This window comes from Sinocyclocheilus anshuiensis, unplaced genomic scaffold, assembly GCF_001515605.1.
Source record: "Sinocyclocheilus anshuiensis isolate Anshui unplaced genomic scaffold, SAMN03320099.WGS_v1.1 scaffold143, whole genome shotgun sequence".
In the NCBI taxonomy this organism is placed as follows: Eukaryota; Metazoa; Chordata; class Actinopteri; order Cypriniformes; family Cyprinidae; genus Sinocyclocheilus; species Sinocyclocheilus anshuiensis.
In genome coordinates, this window is record NW_015548197.1 from 18,458 (window position 1) to 37,490 (window position 19,033).

The 19,033-nt window shown below is 35.3% G+C and overlaps 1 protein-coding gene across 5 annotated transcripts in view; it reads right to left on the bottom strand.

Moving 5' to 3' along the window:
* The window catches only part of LOC107653210 (AP-1 complex subunit sigma-2-like), a 36,283-nt gene that overhangs the window by 11,541 nt on the left and 5,709 nt on the right, over positions 1-19,033 (bottom strand). Inside the window, exons 4-8 of one of the 5 annotated variants that reach the window (XM_016439876.1) lie at positions 12,317-12,425; positions 12,087-12,224; positions 8,460-8,490; positions 2,634-2,706; positions 677-1,265 (exon numbers count right to left, since the gene is read on the bottom strand). In XM_016439876.1, the coding sequence (XP_016295362.1) occupies positions 2,654-2,706; positions 8,460-8,490; positions 12,087-12,224; positions 12,317-12,425 (331 nt within the window). In that variant the 3' untranslated portion in view covers positions 677-1,265; positions 2,634-2,653. Of the gene's footprint in view, positions 1-676; positions 1,266-2,633; positions 2,707-5,224; positions 5,577-8,459; positions 8,491-12,086; positions 12,225-12,316; positions 12,426-19,033 lie in introns of those variants that run through there. The other 4 variants (XR_001630196.1, XM_016439879.1, XM_016439878.1 and 1 more) reach the window with 4 other exon arrangements.

Genomic DNA, 19,033 nt, shown 5'->3' on the forward strand with positions numbered 1-19,033 from the left:
TTTCTTTCTCATCTGTTTACGTTCACGTAAGACAAAAACGGCTGTGTTATGATGATATACTGACGTAGTTTTTTGCATATTGGTCGACAAATATGAAAGAAGTCAGTTTCGGCCCAGAACAACCTTTTCTACAGTGGAAATACACGGAACGGTTCGAGAACGGACACAAACCGGGAACCTGTACCGCAACCTCTGTTCTCTGTGCTCGCGCTTGCGCTTCGTGTGCGCTGCACGCAAACAGGGCGCAAGTTCTTTCCGTTCCTGCACTTAAATCGTTTTTTTTAATCACATTAAAATGCGAACTCAGGAATCGTTAAGCAGAATCTAAATGCACGCGTCTTATCGAATACCCGGTTCTTGGAAATTTGGAACCGGTTCTAAAATGGAACCGGTTTTCGATACCCAACCCTAGTCACGCGCGACCTTTCCAACGTGATTACGTCATGCGTGAAGTCCAGCTAGTGCAAGACCAGCTTTTGAGGTTAAAAAGTATATAAATGTTTATTTTTTAAGAAAATGCCTGATGATTTGGCTAGATAAGAGCCTTATTCCTCGGCTGGGATCGTGTAGAGCTCGTTGAAGCTGCACTGAAACTGCAATTTGGACCTTCAACCCGCTGATCCCCATTGAAGTCCATTATATGGAGAACAATCCTGGAATGTTTTCCTCAAAAACCTTCATTTCTTTGCGACTGAAGACAGAAAGACATGAACATCTTGGAGGACACGGGGGAGAGTAAATGATCAGGAATTTTTATTCTGGAAGTGAACTAATCCTTTAAGTTACTTGAGAATCAAAACTGCATAAAATTAAACATCCTGTTTTCAGACACTCTATCGTAAGTGATTTTGTTTTATAAGAAGTTGTTAATTGGAAAACCTAAGGAAGATGTGATTTCTGCTCTGAAACAAAGACTGAAAGTCTACTTTTATCTTTATAACCTGGATCTCTACAGTTTGAATGAATTATGCATTGAATTTGAAAAGTCTATTCGGGGTTTGATTTCCTGACGCTACATGAATGAGAGTCGCCTGAACGAGATACAGGGATAAGATCACTTCAGATGAGGCTCCAGTGCACAGTTAAACACACACACGGTCAAACATGAACGAGACACGACGAGTGTGCAGGTGAAACTGGGTCCAAGATGCAGCTCTCTGATTGGATGGTGCTGGAAACAGAGGCGGAGCCAGCAGGCGTGCAGGGGGAGGGGCTTAGCATGCAGCCAATCAGTACACGGGCACGTTAAAGTACTCGTGTCGGGGCTGAAGGAGAAACACACAAACACACACACTGAAAACAGTGCAGGCAAACACACACCTGTGAGATGCAGACAGACGGACACGTGCAAGACAACAGATGACATGCAGCGGGAAAACAACACGACGAACCATCGACAGGCCATATAAACTCAACATGCTCTGAATGCATTTACATGCACGATCTCACAGCGATTATTGGTAAAAACAGTTTAACTGACCCACATTACCTCATAATTACGCATTACCTCGTTTTCATGTTGCATATAAATGCCTGTAGCAGTTTTCAATCATTTTATTAAATATGAGCGTGTTTATTTACATTTCAACAGCGCTGATTTTTAATAGTTAACAGCATTTTATTGCACTTGTAAATGCAAATAATACACAATCCGATCAGACTTTCTACAATGGGATTGTTATATTTTAACTAGTGCTATCATAAAATTAAAATTCACTACAATTAAACTCAAGACATTTTTGGTAGTTAAATCTCAAATTCTGAATGCAATATGAACTACCATTCAAAAGTCTAATTTGACAGGAAATAATATATTTATTCAGCAAAGATGCATTAAATTGATTTTCAATGCAATATTTCAAATATGAATTATGCAAAATACATATAAAAATTGTGTAATAATACTAAATTATATAATTAATATTTATGACAAATATATGAATATTTTTACTAAATATGATCACTAATTACAGTAACGTTCAAAAGTTTGGGGTCAGTATGATTTGTTTTTATTTTAAGAAATTAATACTTACATTAAATAGATCAAAAGTGCCAGTAAAGACATTTATAATGTTATAAAAGATTTCTATTTCAAATAAATGCTGTTCTTTTGAACTTTCTATTCATCCTGAAAAATAAAATGCATCACTGTTTCCACAAAAATATTGTGCAGCAACTGTTTCCAACATTGATAATAATCAGAAATGTTTCTTGAATCATTAGAATGATTTCTGAAGATCATGTGACACTGAAGACTGGAGTAATGATGCTGAAAATACAGCTGCGCATCACAGAAATAAATTACAGTTTAACACATATTCACATAGAAAACAGCTGTTTTAAACCGTAATAATATTTCACAATTTTTACTGTATTTCTGACCAAATAAATGCAGTTCAGACATTTATAAGTGACTTTTTATGGTGATTTTAGTACTGTGTTGGCCCTGAAGCAACAACGGGGAACAACAAAATAAACCATAAACTCAGAGCAGGAGCACCACAATGACACAAAAACACAAGACAGGGCAGAAATACAAACCGGTCACACAAACATTCATTAAACTGACCATCTAGTGGCATTTCTGCACTAACAACAGTGAAACGATTCTACGGATGGAAGGAAATGCAGACCTGAAGCGCGTTGAACCGGTTTAACTCTGGAAGAGTCCAGAGGACTCGGCCGACATGTTCGGACTCAAAACACCTGCAGGACATTTACAAACACAAAAAACGCAGGCGTCATGACACTAGAGCTCACTTTCTAGCAGCTGATAGTCTATGGATGGATCTACAGACACTCTCACAGCTGCATCTACAGCGGCTCCCGCAGGTTTCTCATCAAAGACGGATTCAGATGAACTCCAGCGCCTCGCCTGTCCTCCGTAATTAAACCCAATCAGCCGGCTTTGAGCTCTGAGTCCGTGTGGAATTTCTTCTGTTCTTTCAGGAATGTTCCGGAGTGACGTTCCCGGGTCGAGCTCTCATTAGACTGAACGAGGGATTGTGTGCTTTTCAATTAAAAACCTCTCAGCAAAACAGAGGGAGGCGTTTCAGGTGGCAGGACGTCTGCTTGAAGTTTAAGACCTAAGCCTGAAATCGGTTTATTATTTTATTTTATTTTAAAGCTATGCAAAATTTAACTAAATAGAGAAAGTAAAGAATGGTAAGCAGATTATTAAAACTAAATGATATGAAATCAGTCTGTGTGAAAACCACATGTTGAGGTCACATATTACATGGAGATCAAAGGGGAAAATATTTGAAAATATCACCAAAAAAAAAATAAATGAAGCCTTTAGATTTTTAGTCTTTTATCAACTTATGAGAGCAATCTACGTGGGAAATTAATTCTGGAACACTTCTGAAAGAACAAAAGAAATACTGTATTACAAAATAAATCAATAAAAAATGTATTAGTTATAAATAACTATATAAATAATGTAAACATTTATTTTTATATATATTATTAAATACTTATAAAATGCTATTATATTTTTTATATTTATTTATAGTTATAAATTTTAACAGATACATTCAATTTTTTTATTTTTTTATTATTATAAGTTGTATTTTTGTGTGTGCATATATATATATATAATTTGCTGTTGAAAGGTTTCATGAGATGTACCCAACTGTATAAAAAGTGAATATGTTTAAATTTAATGTTTAAGAGAGAGACAGACGCAGAGATAGAGAGATCACAAACCCCTCGCTGCACAATGTGATTTATTCTGATGCAGTGGGATATTTATGCAGCACCGAAGCCCCAAAATGAAAAGGAAGGCACTCATGTCTCATCCTCAGCTCACACACACACACACACAAATAATCACATCCCTCCCGCTCCCGCACTGACAGAGCAACACACGGCTTGATGCAGGCATGAAAATGCAGTTAAAACATTACTAGTCATCCAGTGCCAGTTAGTTCCCATCGAGCATCATGTCAGAGGTCGACACACACACACACACACACACTAAGAGCGTCTGATTGTGGCGACGGAAGAGCGTCTGATTGTGGCGACGGGGTGTGTGTTTTTAAATGCAACACATCTGCATTACATGCATGTATTCATAGAACAATTGCAGACAATTGCTGAATGTGTCATTATGACGCAAACCAATTAAGTGAAGGTGTAACAGAAATGTCTATACTGGCCCTTTAAGACAGATGCTGCAACCCAGTTGGCCTTTTATTCATGTTATTCATATACAGTACGCCAGATTAGGATTCACTTTCAAATCTATTATTTTGAAGCAAAACTGCAGTTTTTAAGTGTATGGATTAGTAGCGAATGGATTACAAGTGTACTAGTTATGGCAGTACACACTGTATACTATTTTATATAATACAATATGCAATGATAAAACTATGTAACATGCTCATTATTTAATTATGTAGCACGCTCATCATTTAACTCTTAAATAATTTAATTAAATAATTTATAATAATCAACAATTATAATAATTAATTCAATAATTTAATTCTTAATGCTGCACTGGATTTTTTTCCACCAGTGTTTTGTCAACTTTCCACTTGGAAAAGCAATTTCAGATTGTTTTGTATTTAAAAAAACAAATTTTAAAAAAAAAGAAAAAAGAAAGAACAGTAAAAAAATTATAAAATTACAAATATTAAATAAAAACAATTCAAGATTTTGTATTATGTATTATTAATATATATATATTATATATTTTATTTATATATTATATATTTAATTACATTTATATTTTTATTAAATTTAATTATTATATTTGAAGTCATTTGCTGAATATGTCAATGATAAATTAATGCAACCTAATAACTGCAACCCAATTTATTATTCATATTATTTGTACACGATATGCCAAATTATGATTTGCTTTCAATTATTTTATTTTGAAGCAAAAGCTTCAGTTTTTAAAAAGATGGATTAGTTCAGAATGGATTATTAGTTATTGCAAACTCTGAATTATTATTTAATTCTAATAATAAATAATTTAATAATTTGTCAAATAATTATAATAAATAATTTAATTTTTAATGCTACAGTAAAAAAAGTGGTGTAGAAACTATTTTCACTCAAAAATCACTAGTAAGCCAATAATTACAAAGAAACGACAAGTAACACATTGAATGAAATGTGAAATTCTGAAGTCTAAAACAAGTCCAAAACATTTATTGCAAAACATCCTCAAATAATATTTGTTTATTTGAAAAATAATTTTAAACTCGGTGCTCGGGTGAGCAACACCGAGTTGCTCACTTTGGTGAAACAATTTTGTATATTAAGACAATTTTATTTCTTTGTCCCAATACCAGCTTTCACATACTATTAGCCTGTGAACCGGGATGCAGCCTGACTCTTGTGACCAGGTCAAAGGTCAAGAGTTTAGCAGTTCAAACACCAGCCCCCTCCCCCCCTCACGTCACCACGTCTCCTCCAATCAGAGCGAGCGAGAGCTTCGTCATGCCCAATCAGAATTCAGCTCAGGCAAATCACACCATTTACCAATAGGCTGACAGGGTGGGCGGGACTCCAGTCCCTTATAAGATCTCCTCATTGGCCAAACCGCCCCAGTCTTCAGTCTGGCTCTACGGACAGAAACACCAGCCAATCAAACAGCCCCATTCCACAAAATGACGCCAAATCCGTTTCACAGGAGGCCAGGAACTCTTGGAATCGGATTAAGATTGTGATCGACTGAATGAGAATGTGGTTACGGCGACTGAACAAAGACTAAAAACCGAACTACATCTCAGACTGAAGGCAAATACGGTGCTTCAGAAACAAACTCCAGTTGAATAAACCGCTTAGACGAAGAATTACAAGTCAGTAATCTTATTTTGTTCTTGGTCAAAACAACATAAGCCTTTATCCCAACTGCTAGCTGGTGGACTAGTTAAGACGAACATAAAAGCTGAGTTCATGCAACTGGCCGCAGGAAATAAGCACGTCAACATTGAGTGAAAAAATAAAACATGATATTGCTAATTTATAATATACAAACATGCCCCATGGTCACGGAAAATTGTGACTTCCAGCCAATAATATGCACTTTTAAGCCTTTTCTGCTAAACCCGTGTTAGTTTATGTGGGGCCTACAAGATCTTGCTCAAATTTCTACTTAGAAATAGATTTTTTAATATATTTTCAGTTTTCAATTTAAGTCAAAGTTTTAGTATTAATTATTTAAAATATAATTTTGGGGTTCATTCTTTTGACTTTGTGTTGAAATGTGACCCGATTTCATGAGATTCACAATTATTCTATGGATGGATGGATGGATGGATGGACAGAATACATAGGTAGATAGATAGATAGATAGAGGAAGTTTATAAAAAAAAAATATATATATATACACAGTTTTCAATTTAAGCTTAAGATTTGCTATTTAGAATTTTTTTGTGTTGTTGTAATTTTTTAGTTTTTGTTTTGAAATGTCTATATAGTTTGTATTAATTTTTATTTTGCTTTTTAATTTTAGTTATTTTAATAAATCAAATTAAACAAATGTGTGTGTGTGTGTATATATATATATATATATATTTTTTTTTATGGTTTTAGTTTTACTTAACTTAGTTTTTCCACAAAATACACACAAAAATAAATGTGCCACTTCATGTGTCTTTTGGAGTTGGGTCATATTTTTGATGCAATAACTCAAAGATATAAATTCAAGCATTACATTTTAGAGGGAAAAAACTGGCTTGAGTGTAAATTCGTTGGTCAAAAGGCTGCACACATTAAACACTGATAATAAAGAGTAATACTAGCTAAATCACAATAATTAAGTGATTTGACTAGTTTAATGCGTAAAAATGTCTCCTTTTCTGATGACTTTTCATTTATGTAATAACAATACAGTCACTCATTAACACAACTCATTAAAACCAAACCAGATTCATTAAAACATCAAACACAAATCTGACCTCAAATCAGCAGATAAAGGACAAACCCCAGCAGCCCCTGAGGCTCAAACTGATGAAGGTTTTGTGTATTATTTATACACTTTTGTTTATTTCTTGCACAAATTCCTGCAGTTACTCGAACCATGATGCCAATATAAAGATGCATAAGTACTTAAATCATTTTGGCAGTGCTCCGTGGGTAAACGGCACATTTAGGTCATGTCTTGCTGCTAAAGCGTTGTTCTCTCGTTCTCCTTTGTCTGCTTGTAATTTGGCCCTCGGGACAAAATCTATCAGGATCGCAGTCAGAGATGATAAACCGCAGCTCCGTTCTGCTTTCAAAGCTCCCCAAACTTGGATTTAACGATGGTCAATGTTTCTATTTCCTCTAGTCTGTAACTAATGCCTAAATCAACCTTAATTTAAAAAGCAGCCAATCACATCATTCATTCATCCAAGGGAGACTTTTCTGATGATATACAGGAACTAAACTGCTTAGCTTCATTAGTAACTAAATGGGTGAATCTCACAAAACATATTCAATCAAAATAAAATGAAACAAGAATTCATATTTTACATAAAGAAAGCTAATAATGTCACAATGCAAAAATTAAATAATAAAAAGGTTAATCTTTACTCAAACAAAATATATGTTTTCTCTTTTTTCCCCCTTTTCATTTTGAGGTGAAATGTGGAAAAAAAAAAAAATTTAAGGAAAAAAAAAAAGTACAGATACAAATGTACACACGGAATTTGTGTTTTAGTTAAAAAAAACAACTGGCTTAAGTGTAAATTTTTTGGTCAAAAATGCAACAAGAACGTTGTTAACCACTATTGATCAAGTTGTTTTAGTGGTAACACTTTACACAATAAGGTTTCATTTGTTAACATTAACTATATTAGTTAACATGATCAATAATTATATAGCAGTTATTAATGTTAGTTGATATTAAGTTCAAAACTTACTAATACATTATTAAAATGTAAAGTTGTATCTGTTAACATTAGTTAATGCACTGTGAATAAACATCAACATTTTTATTATCTAACATTGAAAAAGATTCAAAATTCATTGTTAGTTCATGTTAGTTAATGCATTAACTAATGTTAACAAATGAGACCTTATGGTAAACTGTTAATCAAAATATAAATGATATATTATATAAAATATTATTTTGTGTTTCCTTTTGATTTTGGGGGAAGATTACAGAGAAGACTATTTTGGGGTCATTTAGATTTTATAATGTGACATTATTAATTTCCTAATTTTCTTCATGTAAAATATTATTTTTTGGTTTGTTTTTTTTGATCTTGTGTTAAAAAGTGGCCCGTTTTCATGAGATTCACTCAATTATTGTATAGTTACTAGACTTTTTATTTGAAAAAAATTCAACATGTCATCAACTTCCTGTCCAGAACAGATTCGTTTAGTTTTGGTTTGATCATCACTCCTGAAGCTCACGACATGTAGAATAAAATCACGCTCCAATGGGATCAGATTAATGACTAGAGCTACAGGGAGACTGATGGCTACGGACTCTACCGTCAATAATCCATAAATCATACCTGGAAGCAAACGGATCTGAAAATCTAGATTCTGTAAATCAAAACAGTTGAGGCCGACCTTGAAGGAAAGATACAGAAAGCAAGAGAGAGAAGACAGGTATCAAATGCAGTGTGGAAATGTCGCTACATCAGCACACCTGAATTAAAGCTGAAGTGTGTCATTTCTGAGCCTCTAGATCAGTGTTTCCCAACCTTTTTTCAGTCGCGGCACCCTTTGGAAATTTTAACAAACTTGTGGCACCCTACAAAATTAATTTTGTCACAATATTTGAATTTCTAACTTCGATATGATAATTTGAAAAGTGTAGATATTCGGTACAACAGGGAAGAACTGCAGAATATAATGTCATACAGATATTTTTAATATTATTAAAAAAATGTGTCCATCAATGGTGGCAATCAGTAGGCTAATTTCTAATGAAGAGACCAATTTATATGACAGATTTAATGTAGGCTTTTATACATATGTAAACATTATTTAATTACCATTATAACTAGCTATCTCACACATTTTTGCTCACTCAGTGTTTTTTTTTATGTTACAGCTGGGTAATTTTGGTGCAGTAGCACGAGATAGCTTGATTTCAAACTTTGAATTGAATAAAAAATTACAAGTAAGCAGTCAGTAATAAAATAAGAACAAATAAAGAAATTAATAATGATAGCACAAATAAAAAATAACGACAGGCCTACAAATGAAATAAATTGAAATAAATTTTCAGGTAGATCTAACAGTAGTGTTAAGATATTTAACTTTTTTTTTTACCAATAATCCAAATAATGTTTCGTCCTAGAAAGCTATTATTATCAGAACACGCGAGCATAACATAGCGGTTAGCAGATCAATGAATGAGAGGGCAGCGTTACCAGAGTTGCCCATATACCACACCATGTTACAACACAGTAGGGCTATTGCAGACAGAAACAATACTGTACTACATCGATGTTTCCTGTCGGCTCGATTTTTGAGTGGACTTTGCTGTTCCGATGAGCATGAACGGTATACGAGTGGAGCGACTGAGCGGAGCACACACGCATAGAACGGATAATACACAGAGCGTCACACCACGTTAAAGTGAAACCTGAGCGGTGAACTAATTTTCGGCAGCCGGAATTTCAGTTCATCTCTAATTATTGACGACATCAGAAATGGATATTATATAATAGCTGCTTTTTTCATAGAACGGATAATACACAGAGCGTCACACCACGTTAAAGTGAAACCTGAGCGGTGAACTAATTTTCGGCAGCCGGAATTTCGGTGCATCTCTAATTATTGGCGACATCAGAAATGGATATTATATAATAGATGCTTTTTTGAACATTTCAGGATTTTTTACACGGCACCCCTGCTCTCGACAGACGGCACCCCAGTTGGGAAACACTGCTCTAGAGGCACCAAGCGGAACTGCAAACACAATTTATGTTGCCACGGTGCTGCTATGCAGTTGCTAAGGTCTTGAGTCGTTTTTAGCATGTTCTATGCAGTTGCTAAAGCAGCCTGGACAGTTGCAAGACATTTTGGCTAGCTGCTAGGCTGTTATTATGAGGTTGCTAGGACAATCTGCTTGCTATCGTGTTCTATGCAGTTGCCAGGATGTTCTGGCTGGTTGCTAGAATGTTCTGGCTGGCTGTCATAAGCCATTGCTATGCGGCTACCAAGATGCGCTGAGTGTTTCTGTGTGTTGCTATAGGGTTCTGAATGGTTGCCAGGGTGTTGCTATGCGGTTCAAAGGGAACTGTTGGAGTTCTCTGAGTGGTAAATATGATGCTTCTGTGCAGTTGTCAAGTTGTTTTGAGTGTGTTGCTACAGTATGTGGTTGCTATAATGTTCTGGATGGTTGCCAAGTTCTTGCTATGCAGTTACCAAGGTGTTCTGTGTGGTTTTGAGTGTGTTGCTACAGTATGTATTTGTTAAAATATTCTGGATGGTTACCAATGTGTTGCTATGCGATTGCCAAGGTGTTTTGAGCATTTTTTAGAATGTTTCTACAAAAGTATGTGGCTGCTATAATGCTCTGGATGGTTGCTAGGGTGTTGCTATGCGGTTCTGAGGTGGCTGTTAGAATGTTCTGTGTCGTTCCTATAGTGTTGCTATGCTGTTGCTACAGTATTATGAGTGATTGCCAAGGTGTTTTGAGTGTTTTTTTAGCTTTTTGCTACAGTATGTTGTTGCTATAATGCTTTGAATGGTTGCTAGGGTGTTGCTATGCGGTTCTGAGGTGACTGTTAGAATGTTCTGGGTGGTTCCTATAGTGTTCCTATGCGGTTGCTACAGTATTATGAGTGGTTGCCAGGTTGTTGTTCTGTGATTGCTAAGGTGTTTTGAGTGTTTTCTTTAGCTTGTTGCTACAGTATGTTATTGCTATAATGCTCTGAATGGTTGCTAGGGTGATGCTATGCAGTTCTGAGGTGACTGTTAAGAGTTCTCTTAGTGGTTACTGTGGCACTGCTTTGTGGTTACCAAGGCGATCTGAGTGGCTTTTAGTGTGTTGCCACAGTATGTGGTTGCTATAATGCACTGGACGGTTGCCAAATTGTTGCCATGTGGTTGTTCAGAGTGTTTTTTTAGTGTTGATATGCAGTTGATACAGTATTCTAGATGCTTGCCAGATTGTTGCTCTGTGATTGCCAAGGTGTTTTGAGTGTTTTTTTAGCTTTTTGCTATTTAGTTGCTATATTTCTCTGAATGGTTGCTAGGGTGTTGACACACAGTTGTGAGGAGACTGTTAAAGTTCTCTGAGTGTTTACTGTTGCATTGCTATGTGGCTACAAAGGTGCCCTGAGACTTTTTTGAGTGTTGCTGCAGTATGTGGTTGCTACAGTGTTCTGGATGGTTGCCAGGATATTGCTATGTGGTTCTGAGGCAAATGTTAAGAGTTCTCCGCCTTGTTACTGTGGCGTTGCTATGCATTTGCCAAGGTGTTCTGGATGGTTGCCAGGTTGTTGCTATGCAGTTCTGAGGTGACTGATAGAGTGCTCTGAGTGGTTCCTTTGGTGTTGCTATGCGGTTGCTAGGGCTCTGGGTGATTGCAAAAGTGTTACTAGGCAGTCGTTTGGACTTCAGATTAGACTTACAGCAACTCTGCACATTCAAATGGAATACAAGAAAACGCTGTAACCTTAAAAAAAGGCACACTTCAGCTTCAATCTGAAATCACTGCGTAAGGACAGATATCCTGCAGATCTGTGCGTCTGTAAGACTCCATGAAGATGAAGAGATTGTGTGTGAAAGCTCAGTTGCTTTACACTGTAACGAACAAAGGAGCGTTTTGTTTTGCAAGCGCCGGGCCGGCTGGGTAATACACACACAAGAGCAGAATGTGTGTATGTGTGTGCACCGATAACCAATGAGTCATTGTGAACCTGCAGCTCCTGAGGGATTTCTACAATTCAATTCAAAGAGAGGCCAAAAACACGATGATGTACGCCAGCGGTTGCTGTGGCAGTAATAAACCTCAGTATTCAAGAGACTGGCAAGAATGGCAAGAGACCCATTAAAACTGATGTGTTATTATTCTATAGAAGCTAGATATAAAAATGTCAACTGACTAATTAACTTCAACTAACTTGCTCAACAAAGTGTTTTTGTCCCCGAAATGCTTTAAGGAAGCACAGGCGCCTCACCTCCTGCAGCAGATCCGCCTGCTCGATGGCTTTCAGGACATTCTTCTTCGACGTCTCCTGAGCCTCGCCTCCCAGCAGGAACTCGTCCAGGATAAAATACGCCTTCTCGAAGTTAAAGATGATATCCAGCTCGCAGACCTGAGTTTGAAGATCAATCACTGTTATCTGCAATCGCTTTTGTTTTTGGAAGCAACTAGTAATGTCAATTTATTTTCTGTCGCATGACTTACGCTGCCGAAGTATTTGTCGAGCAGCTCGACGTAGCGGTGGATGATCTCCAGTGTGATCAGTTCGTTATCCTGGTCCTCAGTGGCACAGCAGAAATACAGACTGGCGTATCTGCAACATAAACACGTTTGTTTTAGTGCACTCTTGTGAATTCAGTCAGATTTTAATCCGTTTTCGAATCTCTTGCTCTTAGTGGTTACCAAGGTGTTGCTATGCAATTTGCCAAGGTGTTCGGTGTGGTTTTAGCATGTTGCTACAGTACAGGGTATGTGGTTGTTAAAATGTTCTGGATGGTTGCCAGGGTGTTGCTATGTGGTTGTCAAGGTTTTCTGAGTGGTTTTTAGGGTGTTGCTACAGTATGTGTTTGTTATAATATTCCAGATGGTTGCCAAGGTGTTGCTATGTGGTTGTCAAGGTGTTCTGAGTGGTTTTTAGGGTGTTGCTACAGTACGTGTTTGTCATAATATTTCAGCTGGTTGCCAAGGTGTTGCTATGTGGTTGTCAAGGTGTTCTGAGTGGTTTTTAGGGTGTTGCTACAGTATGTGTTTGTTATAATATTCCAGATGGCTGCCAAGGTGTTGCTATGTGGTTGTTGAGGTGTTCTGAGTGGTTTTTAGTGGTTTTTAGTGTGTTGCAACAGTATGTGTTTGTTATAATATTCCAGATGGTTGCCAAGGTGTTGCTATGTGGTTGTTAGGGTGTTGCTACAGTATGTTTGTTGTAATATTCCATATGGTTGCTAAGGTGTTGCTATGTGGTTGTTAAGGTGTTCTGAGTGGTTTTTAGGGTGTAGCTACAGTATGTGTTTGTTATAATATTCCAGATGGTTGCCAAGGTGTTGCTATGTGGTTGTCAAGGTGTTCTGAGTGGTTTTTAGGGTGTTGCTACAGTACGTGTTTGTTATAATATTCCAGATGGCTGCCAAGGTGTTGCTATGTGGTTATTAAGGTGTTCTGAGTGGTTTTTAGTGGTTTTTAGTGTGTTGCAACAGTATGTGTTTGTTATACTATTCCAGATGGTTGCCACGGTGTTGCTATGTGGTTGTCAAGGTGTTCTGAGTGGTTTTTAGGGTGTTGCTACAGTATGTTTGTTATAATATTCTAGATGGTTGCCAAGGTGTTGCTATGTGGTTGTTAAGGTGTTCTGAGTGGTTTTTAGTGTGTTGCAACAGTATGTGTTTGTTATAATATTACAGATGGTTGCCAAGGTGTTGCTATGTGGTTGTCAAGGTGTTCGGAGTGGTTTTTAGGGTGTTGCTACAGTATGTTTGTTATAATATTCCAGATGGTTGCCAAGGTGTTGCTATGTGGTTGTTAAGGTGTTCTGTGTGGTTTTTAGTGTATTGCAACAGTATGTGTTTGTTATAATATTCCAGATGGTTGCCAAGGCATCGCAACGCATTTTCCAAGGTGTTCTGGGTGTTTTTTAGTAGTGGTCGACCGATATATCGCCAAGGTTGATATATCGGCTGATAGTTGGCATTTTTCAAATATCGGCATCGGCCGATAAGTTTTTTCAGATTGAACGATGTAGTTGAGGCGGGACTTTTATTTTGTCGGCACTAAAAAAAGGCGCAGCCTGAGCACACAGCACTCACATTCTCCCTCTTCATCGTTTGCTGTCGCCGTTTAACAGTTCTGTCTAATAATCAGATAGAACTGATAAACAAAGGAATTAAAAGGCATACAAAAAAGTATTATATTGATTGCTTTTACATTATTAGTAACATAAATGCAAACATTATACTTTCTCGTTTACCGTCAGCATTCAGCATACACGTATTAAAATAATTTAAACAAATATTTGAATGTCTAATAAACATTTAATTTCACAAACCTTGCAGACTAGTCTAATCCAGCTGTGAGATCTTGTTAAGTGTGCATTTGTATCCTGCATGATTGCATTAGTTTATTTTAGTGCATCAAGTTAAACAAAAATAAGAAATGTTGCCTTGGCAACTAGCTAAATTTTTATATTTAATATACAGTATATGAAGTAACGCATTTTAATCATAGAAATGAGATGCACTAAAAGTGCTCAAATTAAATTAACATTTCTCATACACATCAATTTAATGTACTAAAAAATAAATAATTGAAAATACAATGTCTATCAAGAGAATTAGATTAGACAACTAGACTTAAACTGGTAAATAATTTTATACATTTACAAATTAAAATGTGTGGTATAAAAATGGCTTTAGTATTGCTATAACTGCATATACATACGTTAGAAACTCAGTCTGACTTTGAGATATAGATGATTAAGAGAATAGGTATTGTTTGTTGTATATATAATGCAAAATGCATTGTATACATGAGACACCAATTCTATTTCAGACAGACCAGGAAAACAAAATTAAATTTCTGTGGAGAATGTGAAAAAAAAACAAAAAACAGACAGCTTTATTGATTATAACAGGAGTGATATTATTTTTGACGGAGCGCAACATGTTTCTCTGCACCTCCTGAGGAAACTGCTCTCAGATCGACTTCTAAGGAATGGTAATGTCACATCTAATGATCTAGAACAAACTCAAGCGAGCTTTAGATTAAACCAAGCAAATATTTAAGGACTACAATGGTTATTTTCAGGAGAAATTAAGTCATATGTTAAAAAATGTGATTTGACATTTGTGGATTAGTCTACACTTTTCAACCTCTCCATCAAACAGCATTATTATTCTTTCCACCGCCCACCAAACCACACACTGGAGGATTGTGGGATATCATATCTATACAGGCAGGACAAATGGACAAATTTACAAAAGCCTTAATTTGTGGATTATTGTCCAATGAATCATCTGGTTCTGTCTGATCACCCGTGTGTGTGTGTGTGTGCGCGTGTGGTTTAATAATAATAATGTATACTCTTTTTCCAGCTGACACTTCATTAATCTTCATTCTCTCAGATGGATCTCTGGCTGGCGAGAGCTGCTGAGCGAGCGGTTTTTTCTCTGCGATAATGTGCTGCTGTGATCAGCAGATGGGATGGTCGTTCATTTAGTCTTCTGGACAGTCATCTTTTACTGCATTTGTGTGTGAGACACACAGAGAATGAATTCAGCAAATGCAACTTTTGTCTGAAATTCTGCAATATGAATATGCACATGAATATGCATATGTCTGCGAATATGCATATATAATATCAGGTTTACTTGCTACTAGCTGTCAGATGTGCGGCCTAGATAAAAATAAGAGTGAAAAAGGATCAAATAAAAAAATAAATATATGAAAATGCAAATGGAGTGATGTCAAAATGTAAAAAAAAAAATGATATATATATATTATATATGCAAATGCAGTGATTAAAATTAATGGAGTGATTTAAAATATGCCAATGGAGAGAACAAATAATAAAATAAAAATACGCAAACAAGGAATAACAAAATTTACAATAACATGAAAATATACAAATTAAGTGATTGAATATTTTTATTGTTACAAACAGAGTGAACAAGCAATAAAATACAATACAAATGCAAATGGACTGAATGGAATCAAATTTAAAAATTGCAAATAAACGAGTAATAAAATAAAATACAAAAATATGCAAAGGGTGTAAATGTGATCAAATAAAATAAACACTGAGTGAACAAGTAATAAAATACAATTAAAAAAAAAAAGCAAATGGAATGAATGTAATCAAATGTGACTAAAATTAAAGCCAATGGAGAGAAAAAGCAATGAAATACAACAAAAAAAAAATATGCAAATGAAGTTAACAAGTAATAACAATAAATTAAAAAAATATTCAAATGGAGTGCATGCAATAAAACACAATCAAAATCTGAAAACACAAATAGAGTGAATGTAATAAAATTATGCAACCTGGGTGACTAAAATAAAAATACTGTATACAAATGGAGCTAGCAAGTAATAAAATAAAATAAAAATTTGCGAATGGATTTAACAAGTAATAGCTTAGCACATTACTTGCTACTAAGTGCCTCAAAAGTTGATTCTTTCAAAGAGATGACGCCACAATCCTCATAAATGTTTATCAAAACTAGTGTACATAGTTCTTCCTCACCAGCCATCACTGGTAACATGTAAACAACTTTGTTTCCACACAAACTAATGTATAAACCTGTACACACTGATGGTCAGAAATTGCATAAAGCAGCCAGGATGGAAAATGTGCTTTGGTAATATTGTACAATATGCATCAGAGTAAGGCGTTTCAGCCAAACACACACGTCATCCTCACTGCTGCTTAGCAGTGCTAATGTTCTGCTTGAACAGAGCTGCCAGAGACAGACTGTAAGGCTGTTAAGAGCGAACGGCCGGGGTCAGAGGTCAGACGAGGCGAGCTGTGAGGGAATCAATCTGGAACAGAACCAAAGCCTGAAGAACCAGAGGAACTGCTGCAGACGCAAGGTCACGTTCATTATTACAGCCACAGTCTGTTCATCTGTCTAGACTCTCTTTCTGCTGCACTTTCAGTTTAGTGTGTTTTACTGGCATTACATCTGTACAGAAGTGCCTGCAGCCTCAATAAAATAGTGCAAAATGGGTCATTTATTAGAAAACAAAAATAAAAAATTGCACAAGCAGTAAAATATAATTACATTAAATATGCAAATGGAGTGAATAACCAATAAAAGAAAAAAATGCTAATCAAGTGAACAAATAATAAAAAAAATTTAAAATGTGCAAATGAAGTGAATGTAATAAAATCAAATTAAATAAAAAAATATGCAAATGTAGAACTGAATACAACGAGATAAATTAAATTGTGCAAATGATGAGCATAAGTAATAAAATAAAAAAATATGCAATTTAAATGAATGTAATACAGTAAAATAAAGAAAAATATGAAAGTGAATAAGTAGCAAAAAAATAAGAACACTTAAATTAAAATACACAAATGGAGTGAACGTTAAAAAAAAAAAAAAAAAGTACATGCAAATGGAGTGCATAAGTAAAAAATAAAAACAGGCAAATAAATAAAAAGATAAAATGTGTAAAATGAATGAATAATTAAAACAAAATGCAAATGGAGTAAATGTAATGAATTAAAATACAATACAAATATGCGAATCGAGTGAACAAGTAACAAAAAATAATGTTTAAAAAAAACATGAAAATTAAATGTAATATAAAAATATGCAAATGGAGTAAATGTAATAAAATGACATTAAATTAAAAACACAAATAGAGTAAACAATTAACAAAAAAATATTTACTTTAACAGTTTGTTTACTCTATTTTTGCTAAATTCAGAATGACTGATTAATATTTTTATCTGTATATACAAGGACAATCTCTACTGTAAAACTGATTCATAAAGCAAACGTTTTTCTTTTTCAACTCTAAAAAAGCTAAACGTTTTCTTTTAAGTAGCAGCCTTTGGGTTTGTGTTGACTTGTATTCTTTATAATTCAATTGTGCAAAAACAACACAAAGGCAGTCTGTGGTGTGTGATCGTGTATTCCTGCTTTCACTCGGACCCTGCAGTGTTCAGGAGAATCATGACTCAACTCCTTATGAAATAAAGAGAACAAAGCGAACGAGAGGACAGACGCCCTTCAGCAAGCGCGCCGCATGCTTTACATTCACTCATCATTCTCCATACAAATAATAACGGCACGCTAACAATCAGCACCCGCTGCACTATAAAACACAATAACAACATCGCACAGTGCTAAATCAATTATGCCAATGTTCAGATTTGTATTCCGCTCGTTCTCAGAAGCTGACACACACACACACACACACACACTAATGTCATGAAACACTAAACTATTAAAGATTAGTGTATGCATTGACCTGCAACATCATAACCACCCAGAATACTGGATACTGATTTTAAAAAAAAAATTTAAAAAAAAATAAAAAAAAGGTAAAATAGTGCTGAACTCTACTACAAAGAGTTAATGTTACAAATAAGTGCTACCATTTAATACAAATCCAAACAGTCATGTTTAACATCAACTCAAAAGCCATAGCATTGAAGTTGCATACGTATGTATACACTCACTTTATTTGCTCCTATTTTAGAACAATTGACGATTATCTACTCAAAATAACAAAATATGTATTACAGTGATGATTAAAAATAACTGAAATCAGCTGCAAACTGTGTTTCTGTCGGCTGAATTAACATATCAGTGTTTTCTCACGTCACTATAGCTTTAAATATGTAACTTCCACAAATGCTCCTATTTTAGAACAATTGACGATTATCTACTCAAAATAACAAAATATGTATTACAGTGCTGATTAAAAAGAACTGAAATCAGCTGCAAACTGTGTTTCTGTCGGCTGAATGAACATATCAATGTTTTCTCACGTCACTATAGCTTTAAATATGTAACTTCCACAAATTAACTACTTAAAGGAGTAGTTCACTTCCAGAATGAAAAATGTCCTGATCATTTACTCTCCCCCGTGTCCAGGGCCGCATTAAGACCTCACTGGGCCCCGGGGCTATGACTTACTGCAGGGCCCCCCCATCACAATAATGATATATATAGCTTAAAATAGGATTTTTATCCAATCAAAATTTTTGATGCATTGCAATTTCATAATTCTTGTTACCAATTCCAATATCACAAAAAAAATAAAAAATACTAGCCTACGTAAAAACAAACTTACTGAAGACAAGTATAGCGAATCAGCTCATAAGGGAAATATGAATAATTAATCAGAACTAGTTATAATTAATTATAAATATTTAGATCCGCTGTAGATATTTACTTGACCTCTCAGGGTCAA